Source organism: Gymnoscopelus braueri, assembly GCF_963280865.1.
Source record: "Gymnoscopelus braueri genome assembly, chromosome: 2".
Taxonomy (NCBI): Eukaryota; Metazoa; Chordata; class Actinopteri; order Myctophiformes; family Myctophidae; genus Gymnoscopelus; species Gymnoscopelus braueri.
Window position 1 is genome coordinate 28245893 of NC_137604.1, and position 15406 is coordinate 28261298.

A 15406-nucleotide genomic window follows, 5' to 3' on the forward strand; every position below is an offset into this window, starting at 1 on the left:
CATACTTAATTCACTGGTATGCTTCCTTCCTTACTAACAGAGCACAGAGGGTGAAAGTGAATAGAACCCTCTCCGCAGCATTAACTACTAATGTTGGTGCTCCCCAGGGTTGTGTAAGCTCAGCTGTACTTTTCACCCTTTATACTGACAGCTGTCGTACTGAGGAATGTCTGTCTGAATGTCGCACTGACAAACCAGACCAATACATTCTAAAGTACTCTGATGATACAGTTTTGATTTCTCTTTTGGATAGTTCCAGTGATCCTGGACTGCACCAACACAGAGTAAACTAGAAAAAGTGCTCCTCGGAGCACAGGTCTCCGCCAGGTCAGGTAGATTATTGTGGCCTCCTGGTGGCGCTATAATAGGCCAATGTGAAAAGGGTGCCATTTCTTATTAGGCCTTGCAGACAATCGGACACTGCATTCATGATTTGAGGCATTTTGTTCCAAAAATGTGGTTTGCTAAATTAGACCTGCTGGTGGCGCTATAACAGGCCAATGTGAAAAGGGTGGCATTTCTTCCTGGGCAAGTGGGAATCTCTGTGGAAAATTTCACGGAAATCGGATGCTGCGTTCATGATTTGAGGCATTTTGTTCAAAATGAACCAATCCTGGAAGCCAATCTTAACCAATCAGGATGGAATATGGTAAATCGGACAGATCCGTGATGATCACATGACTATAGAGATACTGTCTACCGATTTGCGTGTTTTTTGGAGAAAATCTGTAGGAGTAATATCCAATAATGTGTTTTGCAAAAGTCAGCCTCATGGTGGCGCTATGACAGCCTGATCTGAAAAAGAGACAATAAGGTGGTGGAGTGGAGTGATAACAACGCTCTTATCATTAACACAAAAAAGACAGAGGAGATTGTTTTTGGTGCCCCACTAGAGATACACAGATCCCCCATTACTATTCATAGTGAACAGATCAACCAGGTATGTTCGTATACATACCTAGGAGACAGTAGCCTAGTAATTGACCACCTTCTGTCATGGAAAGACCAGATTGAATCAGTGGGTAAGAAGACAAAGCAAATCTGTCTACTCGAGAATATAGGTTGCTGCCTTCAGGAAGGAGATACAGTGTTCCTACATACAATAAGGTCAAACTGAAGAGGTCCTTTGTCCATCAGACGACATTGAGGCTTAATCAGGAGTTGTAGGCAAGGGGTAGGCTGAGAGGTGGACATTGCTCTTGTCTTTGTATGTCTTTATGTATGTCTTTTGTTTTGTTTTCTTGTGTCATGTCAAATGTGTGTACTGTTTATTGTTGCATACTGTACATGGCTGCTGGGTCGCAAGACAAATTTCAGTGTGAACTGACAATAAAGTATTATCGTATCGTATCGTATTTACATCATCCACACCAGTGGTTCCTAAACATTTTAGCTTGAGACCCAAATGATACATTTGTCTCCCCACAATGCGTTGTGAGCTTGTAGATCTGCAATTTTCACTACTTAATTAAAAAGAATATATACATATCTTCTGTGGATCTTTTTGGGAGGAAACGGGAACGAAGGGATATTTATTCACAACCCATACAAATGGGCCTTCAACCCCAAATTGGGTCCTGATCCATTGTTTGGGAAACACTGATTTGCTGGACTAGACTAAGATCTTTGCGGTTTGCATATCCGGTCTGGAGCGGATACATCATTGGTGTGGATGCGGTGGGCGGGCTCTAGACCAGGACCGGATATGGCAACTGTAGTTTCCTGGGCTTCCCGCCAACGTTGCCATGTCTGCTTATTATAAGCGACTTTGGGCTTGTTTTTCTGTAAAGTGGCTTGTAAATATTGGTAGATGCGGGTTGCGTTTTTATTTTTGGGGCTTGTTTCTAAAAGTGTAGTTGCTTATTTGGCTTGTTTCCTAATGTTGTTCAAACCAGTGGTTCTTAACAGTAAAGAAAACCTGTAGCCTATTTGTCTGCGGACCCACATCTGAAAACATTTTATGCCAGGGAGTGGGAGGGAGGGAGTCGGGACCCACGTACAAGATTTGTGTTGTTAATATTTTTTTGAAAATAGGCAATCTGACTACAAGCTCACAACGAGCTTGTTCAAAGGGCGAAGGGTTCGCTTCTTTTGGGCTGTTTTTTTCACAGACCCGGTTGCTTGTTTCTCTCTCAAAACCTGGCAACAGTGTTTCCCGCGCGCCAGTAGGCTGGGCTGGGCCATCACGTAATATTTTCGTTTTTGAACGAGTGCGCGAGTTTGCAACCAGGCTCATATAGAACGTCTCGTCTAGTATCCATAGAGTTAAGAGTTATACTGTCCATGTCATAATAACACTGCCCCTCTGCTAATGTTCGAGGAGCACATGCTTCACAACAGCAGTGAGCTGATCTAACAGACCTATTGATTGGTAAGTGTTTACTTTAGGTTACTTAATGTAGTAGTCGTTGATGCTGCTCTGCCTCAAAAAAGGTAACAGCATTCAGGAGGCAGATGTGGTACAGTTGTGTTTGTGTTACATTTCATTATACCTTTCAGGAACAGACATTACAGTCACTGCTATTTTCTGCTTACATTGCATATTGCTATTTACGAGCATCTGGGTTAGAGCTGCAAACCGAAACGTATTTCAATGGATAAAAGCTATTTAACCATTAATCTGCGAGACTTAAACTAGCACATATTTCTAAGCTATATGGGGAATAATTCCTCTATTTTATTTTATTCTGTTTAGACTCCAACGCGTATGTTTTTGGGTACATTATGGAAGCATATGTCGTTGACGTGACTGTCGTACTGTTTGCCCAAAACACACGTCTCTCTCTCTATGCTGTGGTTGGAGGTGGTCTTTCTCTCTCTCTCTCTATACTCTTCCTTTGAACATTTAAGATCTTGGTGTTGTTGGGTAACTATGTACACCTGCTGGTTGACAAGTAGTACTGCCTGAAGCTCAGAATCAGAATCATCTCTATTGTCACACAGCACATGTTTACACAGGTGTAAAGAAGTGGGTGAAAGTCGTTTTTGTGCAGCTCCATAGTTAGTGTGGTTGCAACCAGACTATTGTTATAGATAAACTTTATTCCTAGATAAACAATTTTTTCAACCGCATCACAGCCCACAGTTTATTTTTCCCAATTTAGTGCCATATGTCAAAATGACCGGCTTCACCGGGAATCGTGTGCTTGTATTTTGCTAGGAGATTGGTTGCATAGTTTTATTGATATTGATTTATTAGTGCATTAAATTTCCCCATCCACTTTAATGAAAAAGTGAAAAAACTCAAATTCAAGTATTTTTTTCTCTGAAACCGTAAGAGCTAGAGTTACCAGATTTGGTGGGGAGGTTCATGATTTAGTCCGAAATTATTTAAAAAACACATTACACCAGTCGGCCTCATGGTGGCGCTATAACAGCCCACTTTACGTTTTTAGCCTATAACTTTTGAACCGTAGGTCCTAGAATAAAAATCTTTCCCCCTAGATTCCTTGGGTCATGACGCAACTCCCCATATAGGCCACGCCCATTTGCGTCAGGATAGATTTTCCGCCATTTTGAATTTTCTTCAAAACACACTTTTAGCTCCTCCTCCCACATATTTTCTCCAAATTTCACAAAAATCAGTACACATGATCTCTGGACCCATGCGATAATCTGGAGTGAAACAGAATTTTGATAGTCCGTACCGTTCGTCCGTAAATGGCTTCCGAAGTTAGTAGGAGGGGCCCGTTTTACCAAAAAGGCCAAAAATCACGAACGAAACGTCCGGTCAATCCCAAATTTGAATCAAATGTCGAGGGTGGTTTACTCAACGAATCTCCAAAAGCATTTCCACTTTGATACACAGGGGGCGCCACAAATGCACAAAACGTAACCGTTTGATGCAAAAACATGATTTTTGGGGGGATCACTCCTCTCAAAATGAAAAGCAGGTGATCTCAGGAGTTACAGGACGATGTCATTGGCCCGCTACATTTGTGGGAGGGGCCTATTTATTTAGTGGGAGGGGCCTATTTCTTAAAATCAAAACGCCATGTATCATGAACGCAGGATCCAATCATCACCAAATTCGAATGGCACGTCGCGCGGCCTCCGACGGTATTCCTCCAAGCGTATTCCTCAAGTCCCGGCGGCCGCGACCGGCGTCGGCGCAACCACACTTTGCAATTTCCCAGAATTGCGACGCGTCTAGTTTTTGTTGTTTTCGTTGAGGCAACAACAGATATCTGCATACACATACAGTATGTACCAGCTACGTTAGACATAAGGTGCATAAGGTTAGACACAAACTCACAAATGTGGTAGCACTTCGGTAGGTCCGCATAGCAGCAGCTATGTACATGAGATTAGACATTAAGGTGCGAAAGAGTGTCATAACTTAAGAGCAATATCTCTATAAAAGGTTAATGGATTGAAAGCTTTAATGAGTAATTTATATTTTCTTACATTTTTCCTCTTAGTTGTCATGACAGTATCACTGTGGTGTTCACTGTTCACGTTATGAAAGGGTAAAAAAAAGAGTAACTTCTATCCAAATTGCTCCAAAACATTCCCCTCTAACATCACTGGATTTGACTGAATGTGGTTGCTTTGTTATGCAGGTGAAGCTTATTCTGTAAGCTGATCATCAGCCGAACACCCGCACAATATGAATGAAGTGAGAATGAAGAAGAGTGAAGAGCGACGGATGAAGGTTGAGCTGCTGTCTCAGTCTTTCCATAAGACTCCTCTTCCCTCCCGCTACAAACCTAGACTGCAGCCGTGGCAGCCGTCCTCTGTGTGGAGACTGTTCCCTCGTCAGTGTCTGGCGATCAGCTTCGCTCAGAGCTGCAAAGAGGTAACGTTTGGTTTACACTCTATTTGGTTACATTGATATACCTTCTTCTCAGTTTCAAATGGATAAAATGACATTGAGGACTTTACTGTGTTGTGTGTACCGAAGGGTTTGCTGGTGGTTTTTGTTATATTTTCTGTACCTCAGATGTTACTTCATCAATTCTTGTGTGAAAGTGGTTTCTAGTTGATCAAGAAAAGGTGTGCGTATAACTTTGTGCCCTCTATCTCAGGATGTGCATGTTTTTGCGCTGGAAAAGGAAAACGCCTCCTTGGGTCAAAGGATGTATTTAGTCACCAGTTACACCGAGCTATGGCATTACTACAGGTATGTAACATTATTACTGCTGCATTATTACTACAGAAAGAGATCCACGGCCAAATACATATTAATGTGTCAACATTAGTATCTGAAAACATGAGTGCATTCATGGCAATCTAACCAACTCTCATCAGGACTTACCAGCAGTCCCTAATGCATTGCTATGAGGTGATTCCAGAGGGGGCAGTTTGTAAGCTGTACTTTGACCTGGAGTTTCATAGACCCTCCAATAGAGGGCTTGATGGGAAATCAATGGTGTCCTCTCTTATCCAGGTAGGCTATAGTTCAGAACCTTTATCCACAATGTACAGTAGCCAAATACCACCTACTCTGTCTTCAAACAGAACCAGATAAACATTGAGCATTCACTAGTCTCTGCTTTGTGTGTTGTCAGTATGTTTGTGATAAGCTGTTGGAGGTTTATGGGATCGCATGCTCTGGAGAAGATGTCCTGAATCTCGACTCCAGTACAGAGGACAAGTTCAGCCGTCATCTTATCTTCATCCTACCAAATGCAGTTTTCAAAGACAACATACATGTTGGTATGTTATGTTATATACAGTGTCGCCTAGATTAAGGCAAATGCAAAGTATAATTCAATACGGTTGCAAATGTTTGATTCAGAGGGAGAGTAGACTCGCGAGCCAGACAGTTGCCTCCCAAAATGTTCAAATGCTTCCGTCATACAGTCTAGAGCACGGAAGCTCTGAAAACGATCCGGAGGTAAAGCAGTTGTGACGCCTTGTCCCCGCTTCCGTTTCGTCTTTACAGTCTCACAAATTAGTCCTAATACAAATAAAAAATAATCAAAACCTACATAGCTTGCTGCTTATCAGAAATGGGAATATATATATATTTTTTAAAGATATTTTATAATGGCGAGTCACGTGAGGCACGAAGCAAGATGGCCGCACGGCACTGAGCGCTGATAAGTTTCCTCTTTTTATATATATTTTTTGACTCATAGACTACTTTTTTTCCACAATTTTTTCAAACGTTGATACAATTTAAGATTTAACTTCACCATTATGGATGGACAATCCGACCCATTCGCTTTCTCGCCTCCCAAACAGCAAGGACCAGGCGACGGACCGAAGGCTAACATGCTAACGGGGGATATAGCTATGCTAATCAAACAAACAATTGAATCGCAGATGGGAACCTGGCAAGGACTAGTAGCTTCCATCGTAAAAGACGCAATCGGCCAAGCTATGGAACCCATACAGAAAGGTTTGACAGAGAATGGCGATATTCTTAAGTCCCTGAAAGGGCAACTAGTGGTCCACGCTGAAAAGTTTGCCACGATGTCCAACCGGATAGATAGCCTGCAAGCTGATGTGCGCACGGGCGAGGGGGTCAATGATTCCTGCCTTGCTGAACTGGTTAGGGTCCAGAAGAAGCTGAACGAGCTGGAGGACCGGTCCAGGTTAAATAACGTCAGATTGGTCGGCTTGCCGGCCGGTGCTGAAGGAGACGATCCAAGGGGTTATCTCCAAAAGATGTTACCTAAATGGATTCCAACCATGAAGAGCTTGCGTAATGCGGTGGTGACTGTCGACAAGGCACATAGGATCTTCTCCAACAAGACATCGGGACCAAGAACGATGATCTTCAGGCTTCTACACTTCCCCGACCGACAGGCGATCCTGGAGGGAGCACGGAAAGCCAAGCCGGCTCTACCTGGGGGAGCCAAACTGCTGTTCTTTGCCGATTACAGCCCCGGTACGACGAAAGATCGCCGCGCGTTCAAAGAAATACGCACCAAATTGTGGCAAAAAGGCATCGAGTCGTATCTCGTCTACCCAGCCATTCTTAAAGTTAACTACAAGGGCAGGAAGATGTCATTTAAATCGGCTGAGGAGGCGAGGGACGCCTTGGATCCAGCGGCGATGGAGGGCGAGACGATGGAGGAGGAGGCGGCGTCGAACGGCAACGAGAGTGACAACGACAATGCGTAACGGAGGCACGGACAAGCGATGGTACTGGGGGTCTTTCGGGGGTTTGATTTTTTGATTTTTTGAAACATTTATTTATAGATGTTTTCCTCTTGTTTGTTTTGTTTTTGTTTTGAAGAAAACCAAGGCACCTTAGAAGGTATTTTACAGTCCATATAGTATTTTGTGTTCAGAACAATGCATATGATAAGACTATACGAGGTAAATCGTCGTCTGTATTTTTATTTAATTTTTAAAATGCAATGTTCTTTCCTTTTTGCGGTGGACTATTAAGTTTGGAAGAGATGTGTATGTTTAGGTTTTAACTGCGCCACGGTAGCCGAAAGGCTCCGTGCTCCAATGTTTTCTTTGGGGGGAAGGGCTCCTCTAAGTTCCACTAACAAATCACAACAAATCCAAGGCAAGGTTAATGACATGGGAAGGTTAGAGTCTTTTAATGTTGTATCTTTTAATGTCAGAGGTCTAAACACACCACAAAAACGCTCTAAGGTCCTAGATTACTTACGAAGGAAGAAAATTGACATTGCTCTTTTGCAGGAAACGCATCTTAAACTTGAAGACACCCCCAGAGTTCAAAATAGGTTCTATAAATCAATTGTGGCCTCTTCAGATGGTACACGTACAAAAGGAGTGATGATATTATCAAGGCGCAACATAAATATTACTGTTGATAAGATAGGCTCAGACAGGAAGGGACGTTTGGCATTCTGCTGTACATCCATTCAAGGCAAAAAAATTGCATTTGTTAGCATATATGCACCAACCGTTTTTGAAGCTGACTTTTTCCCCTCAATTACTGCAGAACTTCTAAAGTTAAATGATTATCAGTTATCTATCGGCTCAGATATGAATGCTGTATTTGATGGCAAAATGGACAAATCCTCTATATCTATGGCATCTGCTCAGGATTCTGCATCTAAGGCCTTAAGTTGTTTTGTAAAAGATCTCCACCTGGTGGATGTATGGAGAGTGCACAACCCCTTTGTGAAGGACTACACCTACTTCTCACCTAGGCATAAAAGTTTTACTCGTATCGATCACATTTTAATTTCCTCTGGCTTGCAGTCCACTGTACATTCAGTAGAATTTTTACCCAGACTTCTGTCGGATCACAGCCCGGTGATGTCTTCATTTGACTACGGAAATATAAAAAATAAGGCTTCAAGATGGAGGTTTAACTGCACTTTGTTGAAAAATGAAGAATTTATTACTCAATTGAGGACGAAACTGGCTGAGTTTATTTCTATAAACAAAGACAGTGTTGCGGATATGACTGTAGTCTGGGCCACGGTGAAAGGGTTTATTAGAAATAATGCAATATGGTTTAGTTCCCATCTACATAAAACCAGACTGCAAAATATTTCCCGGTTGGAACAACAATGTAAGGAGTTAGAAGACACGCTTGAAAGGAACTACACCATGTCTATAGAAAACGAGCTTAAAGTCAAACAAGCAGAATTAAATGATTTATTAAGACGCAGGGCAGAATACATGATTCACATAACTAAACACAAGTACTATGCAGAGGGCAGCAGGCCTAGCCATTTACTGGCACTAACACTTAAACGACAAGAAGTTAATAGGGCTATACCAGCTATTAAATGTGTTAAAAGAGGTGTGGTATCATCAACAGAGGAAATAAATGAGACATTTAAGGATTATTTTAAAGACCTATATACAGAGGGTGGTGTCCCATCAGAGGAGGACTTTACAGAGTTTTTTGAAGGACTGGACTTGCCTAGTTTAACATCAGAGGACACAGAGAAATTGGATGCGCCTATTTCATTAGGGGAATTGCTCAAAGCTGTGCGAGATACTAACAAGGGCCGTTCACCTGGTATAGATGGTATCCCAGTGGAGTTGTATTTAGCAATTTGGGAGGTCGTTGGTCCGATATGGTTGGAAACTTTGAACTATGCAATTGAAAAGGGCTTTTTTCATAGAGACCTGAACACAGCTCTGATTACAGTTATTCCAAAACCCGGAAAGGATCACCTGGAGTGTGCAAATTATAGACCAATTTCTTTGATAAATGCAGACCTTAAAATATTTTCAAAAGTTCTGGCCAGCAGGCTTGAGACGGTCATTGGGAAAATAATTAGTCCTGATCAAACTGGATTTATTAAAGGCCGTCTCGCCGCTGACAATATTCGTAGACTCCTCCACATTTTGAGTGCAACAGGCAAGATTCCTCCTGCGTGTGGACTACTGTTTATTGATTTCGAAAAAGCTTTTGATCGCTTGGAGTTTCCCTATATATGGAAGGTATTAGAAAAATTCAAATTTGGAAACCATTTTATCAATATGATTCGAACTTTGTATGCTACTCCATCAGCTCGGGTCAATGTTGGAGGAGGCCTCTCAGACTTGTTTGATATAAAACGGGGAGTTAGACAAGGGGATCCGATTTCGCCACTCATTTTTAATTTATCCATCGAACCATTGGCGCAATTGATTAGGAGCTGTGTTCGGATCTCTCCTATTACGGTGGGCACGACGTCACATTCCGTTTCGATGTATGCTGATGACGCACTGATATATATGGCAGATGTGCAGAGATCACTCCCAGTTGTGTTGGAAATATTGGAGAATTTTGGGTACTTTTCAGGTTGTAAGGTTAATTTATCAAAAACTGCATTAATGCTTGTGAATGTGGATCAGTGTGACGTGGCCGTTCCTCCCCAGATCATTGTTACTGACGAAGTGTCTTACTTGGGTATCAAAATTAGTGTTTCTCTATCGGCTATTGCTAAAACAAATTTTTCATTAGTTTCTACAAAAATAGAAGACGATATCAGTAGATGGAAACATCTGCCATCGTCAGTACCAGCGCGTATAGTGGTGGTTAAGATGAATATCTTGCCCCGCATTAACTTCATCAGCTCAATGGTCCCGTTGGCACCCCCAGCGGGATATTGGAAAAAGCTGGATACCTCATTAAGAAAATACATTTGGAATGGTAAAAAGCCGAGCATAAAATGGTCTGTGCTTCAATACAGGAAATCTGATGGGGGATGGGCATGTCCTAATTTCAAACTGTATCACTGGTCATTTGTGTTGAGAAGTCTCAATGTCATGATGGAGGATGATAATACATCTTCATGGAAAGAATTGGAGTGTGACTTGTTAACCCCTGTACAATTGAAGGATTTCCTCCTGATGGGTATTTCTACTAGAAAATGTAATCTATACTATGGACCGATTTTTTCATATTTATTACAGGTGTTTAGAACAGTAGAAAGATTCATAGGATTTAAAAGTAAATGGTGTAAAGCAGCTCCAATATGGAATAACAACCACATTTTGTCTGGGGGAAGACCACTTGTTAACAGAAACTGGGAGGAGAAGGGCATTAGGACTCTGCAAGATATTAATGGCTTGGTTAACATTCTAGATTTTCAAGATATAGTCTCAAAATATGGTGTCGATAGGCATTCTCTATTCTTTTATTTCAGAGTGAGATCCGTTTGTAGGGCCAATAGGGTTCCCTGGGGTAACGAGTTAAAAGACCATCCCATTCTTAGCTGGTTCCAGAGAGCTCCTAAACGAATAGTGTCATATTTATATGATCAATTAAATTCTCAAAAATATACAACCTCGGCAGGAATGAAAGCCTGGAACTGTGATATAACAGATTTGGGGCTAGAATTGGACTGGGATGCTATTTGGGACAACGTAGCTGGTGCTTCAAAAAATCCAAATCATCAGTATATACATCTTAAGTTCTGTCACAGAGCATATGTAACTCCCAGAATCAGGCACCGAATGGGACTGGCACCTGACCCGTATTGCACATTCTGTGCCCCAGGAACCTTGGGCTCGTTTGTCCACATGGTTTGGGAATGTCCGGGGATTATGGAGTTTTGGGGAAATGTGTTGGGGACTTTAACAGACTTAATGCGAGTACAACTGCCAATGGATCCGTTTGTACATCTTTTGAATGATGACTCTAAACTGTTTCTTACTGTAAAGTCACGCAAAATCTGGCTGGCAGGACTTACAGCAGCCAAAAAGATTATAGTCCAACGCTGGAAACCTCCACATGACTTATCCAAAACACACTGGCTAAGGAGCTTTTTGGACATTGCCTACCTAGAACTGTCATCGGCCAGGATTAATCATGCCAAACAGGGCACAATAACTCTGTGGACAAATCTGATATCTGATCTGAAAGACCTACTGACTCGATGAAGTTGTGATTGTGTTGTGTGACTATGTGGAAGGAGGGCGGGGTGGGAAGGGATGGGGGGAAGAAGGGGGGGAAAAAGGGAGAGGGGTGGGGGATACTGATGTTTTTTATGATTATTGTTTAATTGAAATGCATTTTTGTCTGTAATTTGAAAAATCAATAAAAAAATGAATAACAAAAAAAAAAGATATTTTATAATATATTTTTGTGAACGGAAATGACGAACAGAAGACAGCTTCCTTTATCTGCGTTCAGGAGGTGTAGTTCCAGACTATATAGCATTCGGAGATTTTGGAATAGTTGTCTGGCTACGCAAGACTAGGGGGAGATGGGAGATCTTTGTTATTCCTGCAGGGAAAATCTGTTTTAGCTTCATCCAGCTGATGGCTGTTCAAATGGTCACGATGAGCGCTCATGGGGGAGTAGTTACGGGTTAAGTGTCTTGCTCGGGGACACTTTGACACTGGGGCATTGAATTGGGGACCCTCAACTTCCCAGACAGTCTCTCTACCCATTCAGCTACCGTATGACCGCCTTTAGGTTGATGTTGCTACATGTTACTTACACCCTTCATTCACTCTGTGATGTTGTATTATCTCTCTGATATTCACTTTAGGTCGATTCATCCATGCCATTCTACAACCAGTTCTGATTACCTCTAAAAGAGGAAGTCAGTCGGACATTGGTGTGAATTCAATGGCAGAGGACAATCAAACACAGTATGTTCTTTAGTTTGTAAATCTAAATTGACTTAACAGTTGTAATGACTCGTATACACACAGACATGTATCTGTATAATGTATATGCATACACATAGGGTATATGGTACAGCAGTGGTTCTCAAAGTTGGGGTCCGGGGACCCCTAGGCCCAGTGGTCCTTGAGAGGGTTCCAGGCGGTCCCCATTAACATGAGTAAATATGGCATAAAAATCTATTGAACCACAAACATACATCGGCGCAAAGCGATGCGTTGTGAACTTGTAGATTGGCTATTTATCAAAATATCTTGAAATAAATGTGAAACCTTTGAAACATTTTAACACCACAAATCTTGTACGAGGGCCCTGTCACAAAATATTTTCTGATGGGGGTCCTTGACATGGAAAGGTTTGAGAACCACTGCGGTACAGTTTATACAGTAAGACCATGGCTATATACAACTCCTCAAGAAGTTTGTTTATTGATTGACAGTGGAGGAAAACCTGTTCCCACGGAGATGATGGAGAATCCACAGGCCAAGAGGTGGAAACCAAATGAAAGAGATCTCAGCTTCCTTGTGGTGAAAAACAAAGATGGGCAAGAATGTCTCTTTGTAGATCTTGGTAAAAGATACTTGACACTTTAAAAAAAAAGATTATTCTTGATGCAATCAATTGTGTAAGACTTGCCAGAATGTACTCTTTTAATTTGTAAACATTTACATAAACAGGGGTATATACCAAGAACAGAAACTTTCGCCTCTACAAATCATCAAAGGTTGGAAAGAATGCTGTGTTCACTGTTGCAGAGGACAATACGTTTATTGCCAAGCCTGAAAAGAACATTTCTGCAGAAGAACGCCTATTCTTGTCTTCCTTAGTCTGCAATGTGAGGTACAATGATCACACTTATACAGTTTCATACACTGTTATTATTGTAACCACTTAAACAGTATATTTAGTAAACTAATACTTAGTTGACTAGGGTTGGCTCTGTACTTGGTCTGCTCTTTTTATCCTCAACATCCACCAAATATCCTCAGAGAAATTAGTCGCTCACAACGCATACTATTTTCACAGAATATTCACCCTAATTCGGATGCTAGGGTTCATGTGGTCAACTGAGCCTCTGCATTAGACACTATTCATTTATGTCACCAGGTACACCGGTCAGAGAATTCTAACGTGGGACATTTCTGACACTGAGGAATCTATAACAAGGATGCCCTGTCAACAGAAATCAACAAGCATTTCATGTAATATTAAATTGAGTGTACGTATAGTTTTCAGTAATACTACCCTTAGTAGATGGGTAGCATTTACAATGCTTTCTTTTGATTCCTCGTTGACAGGCACATTGGATGGCTACCAGTTCTCTCCTTATCAAGAAGTGGACACCTTTGTTCTCACTGTGATTAAAAAGGATGGGATACAAGGAAGTATGTGCTTTCTATATAAAGACTTGTTGTATCAGAGTATAAGTCACTAGCAACATTTCCCATTTCTTCCCCCTTAATAGGCATAAGGCGATGGAACTACTTCGTCTCTGAACAACTGCTGGTCTATGACATCCTGAAATACCGCTGGTGTGAGAATGTAGGCAGGTTCCATAAAAGCAACAACATCATGTGAGTCTTATTCATGTCATGTACAAGAGCTTGTTTTGCCTTTGAGTGCTCTATCTATATACACAATATATATTCTTTGGTCTTTTCTGTAGGATTCTTGTGGATCTCAAAGAGGAAGTCTGGTACCAGAAGTGTCACGATCCTGCTTGCAAGAATTTCAGATCCTCAAGTATGGAGTGGCTTTAAGGGTTGTTACTGTTTGTCAAAGTCTGAATTTCAGACCCTCGTGTATGGAGTGGCTATAAGGGTTGTTACTGTTTGTCAAAGTCTTAACTCATTCAGTGCCACTGGCCAACATTCATTGTAAAAAAAAAAACATTCAGTGCCACAGCCAAGATTCATTGTAAAAAAAAGTGCTTAGGAGCCGAGATACAGCCTTTTTCAGTAAGAAGTTAAACAAGTGAATGGAGCAGAACATTTTCAAATCATCATATCTTGGGTTCTGAAAAAAAAAATCCCCCACAAAAAAGAAAAAATATATATATATTTTTTGGGACATTTTAGACGTCCTGTGGCACAGGGCTTATTACATTGGACGTTTTAGACGTCCAATGGCACTGAATGAGTTAAATACTGTTTATTCCACTGCATACATGCATTAATGTAGTGTCACACACAATCGGAGTTCTCCGCCTATTGATATGTGACATCTAAATTCAGTGAATGGGCCAAAACTGGGGGGAAACTATTCCAAAATAAAGAAATTGGTTGTGCATTCCACAAGAGTTAAGGGCAGTCCTTGATATTGGGACAGTGATATTAGTCTCTCGCTCATACTGTACATTGAATTTAGATTTCCTCAGAGGTATCAGTACATCTCTGATCTGGCTATGTGAGACAAGCACTAATGTTAAAACGTGTTCCCTCTCAGGTTACCCACTACCACAGGACATCTGCATTAGCAACCTCTTGACAAAGGTTTGTTTCTTTCATTTCAGCAAGTTGAACAAAGCACCAGTAGATGGCGTTACTCAATTTGACAGTGTCTGGGAATCTTAACCAGCTTTGTTTGAATTGCTCAAATAAGTACACAGTTCTTTGTGAAATAAAACAATATTGTCATTGTCCTTTTTACGACAGGACGAGGAGCACCAGGCGTATTCGATAGACGATGTTGGTAACATTGAGCTCAGTCAGGCATCAGGCCAAGCCTTACAAAGCACAACACATCTAGAAGAGGTGGCTGAGGTTTGGGAAGATGGAGCCGATGACGGGGCTTACTTTGAAGCAACGGAGGACTATGAGAGGAGCGCAGACTGTACAGAGATCGTCTCGGATCAGCTTCTGCTCCAATGCATGGATGAGTTTGAGTCCAGTTAGCAGAACTCAGATCAGCCTTATGCATGCCTTAGTCCTGTTAGCAAGTGTTGAGTGCTACATTTTGTCACTGGGCGTTATAGACAAATATTAAGACTAACTTAAGAACGATTGTGTTTTGGCAATTTATTTATTTTAAAAAGAGCTAAACATTTATTGAATGTATTTAGTTGAAAAAGCATAAGAATAACCATCATATTGTGTAACACTCTTAAGGAAACAAACAAGACATCAGAAGTGTTTATTTGGTACAGTAGAGTAATAAAGATATATTTTTGCCCAAGCACAAACTGTTTGGACCCTTTATTTTCTTGTTAACTCACTGAGTGCCAGAATTATTTCTGCCTATGTTGTCCCAGTGCCAGAGATTTTTTCAAAGTAAAAAAGTGCTTAGGAAGCGAGATACAGCCTTTTTCAGTTATAAGTTAAACAAGGAGTGAGTGGAGCTGCAAATCTTCAGATAATATCTTGGGTTCTGAAAAAAAAAAAAAATCCGTATTTT

The 15406-nt window shown here is 41.3% G+C and overlaps 1 protein-coding gene across 1 annotated transcript; it reads left to right on the forward strand.

Moving 5' to 3' along the window:
- Positions 1-2224: 2224 nt before the first annotated feature.
- primpol (primase and polymerase (DNA-directed)) lies at positions 2225-15329 on the forward strand. The gene is made up of 14 exons (XM_080412589.1): positions 2225-2371; positions 4563-4798; positions 5028-5122; positions 5251-5389; positions 5511-5658; positions 11877-11979; positions 12453-12583; positions 12691-12853; positions 13121-13215; positions 13312-13398; positions 13479-13587; positions 13680-13756; positions 14459-14505; positions 14668-15329. The coding sequence occupies exons 2-14, from the start codon at positions 4610-4612 to the stop codon at positions 14905-14907; spliced, it is 1623 nt and encodes a 540-aa protein (XP_080268715.1). The 5' UTR covers positions 2225-2371; positions 4563-4609; the 3' UTR covers positions 14908-15329.
- Positions 15330-15406: the final 77 nt, after the last annotated feature.

Bases quoted from the DNA above. Each gene is read 5' to 3' on its own strand.
- primpol (XM_080412589.1), top strand. From the start codon at position 4,610: ATGAATGAAGTGAGAATGAAGAAGAGTGAAGAGCGACGGATGAAGGTT. The intron at 5,659-11,876 runs GTATGTTATGTT...TATTCACTTTAG, and splicing joins CAAAGACAACATACATGTTG to GTCGATTCATCCATGCCATT. The intron at 13,757-14,458 runs GTATGGAGTGGC...GTTCCCTCTCAG, and splicing joins CAAGAATTTCAGATCCTCAA to GTTACCCACTACCACAGGAC.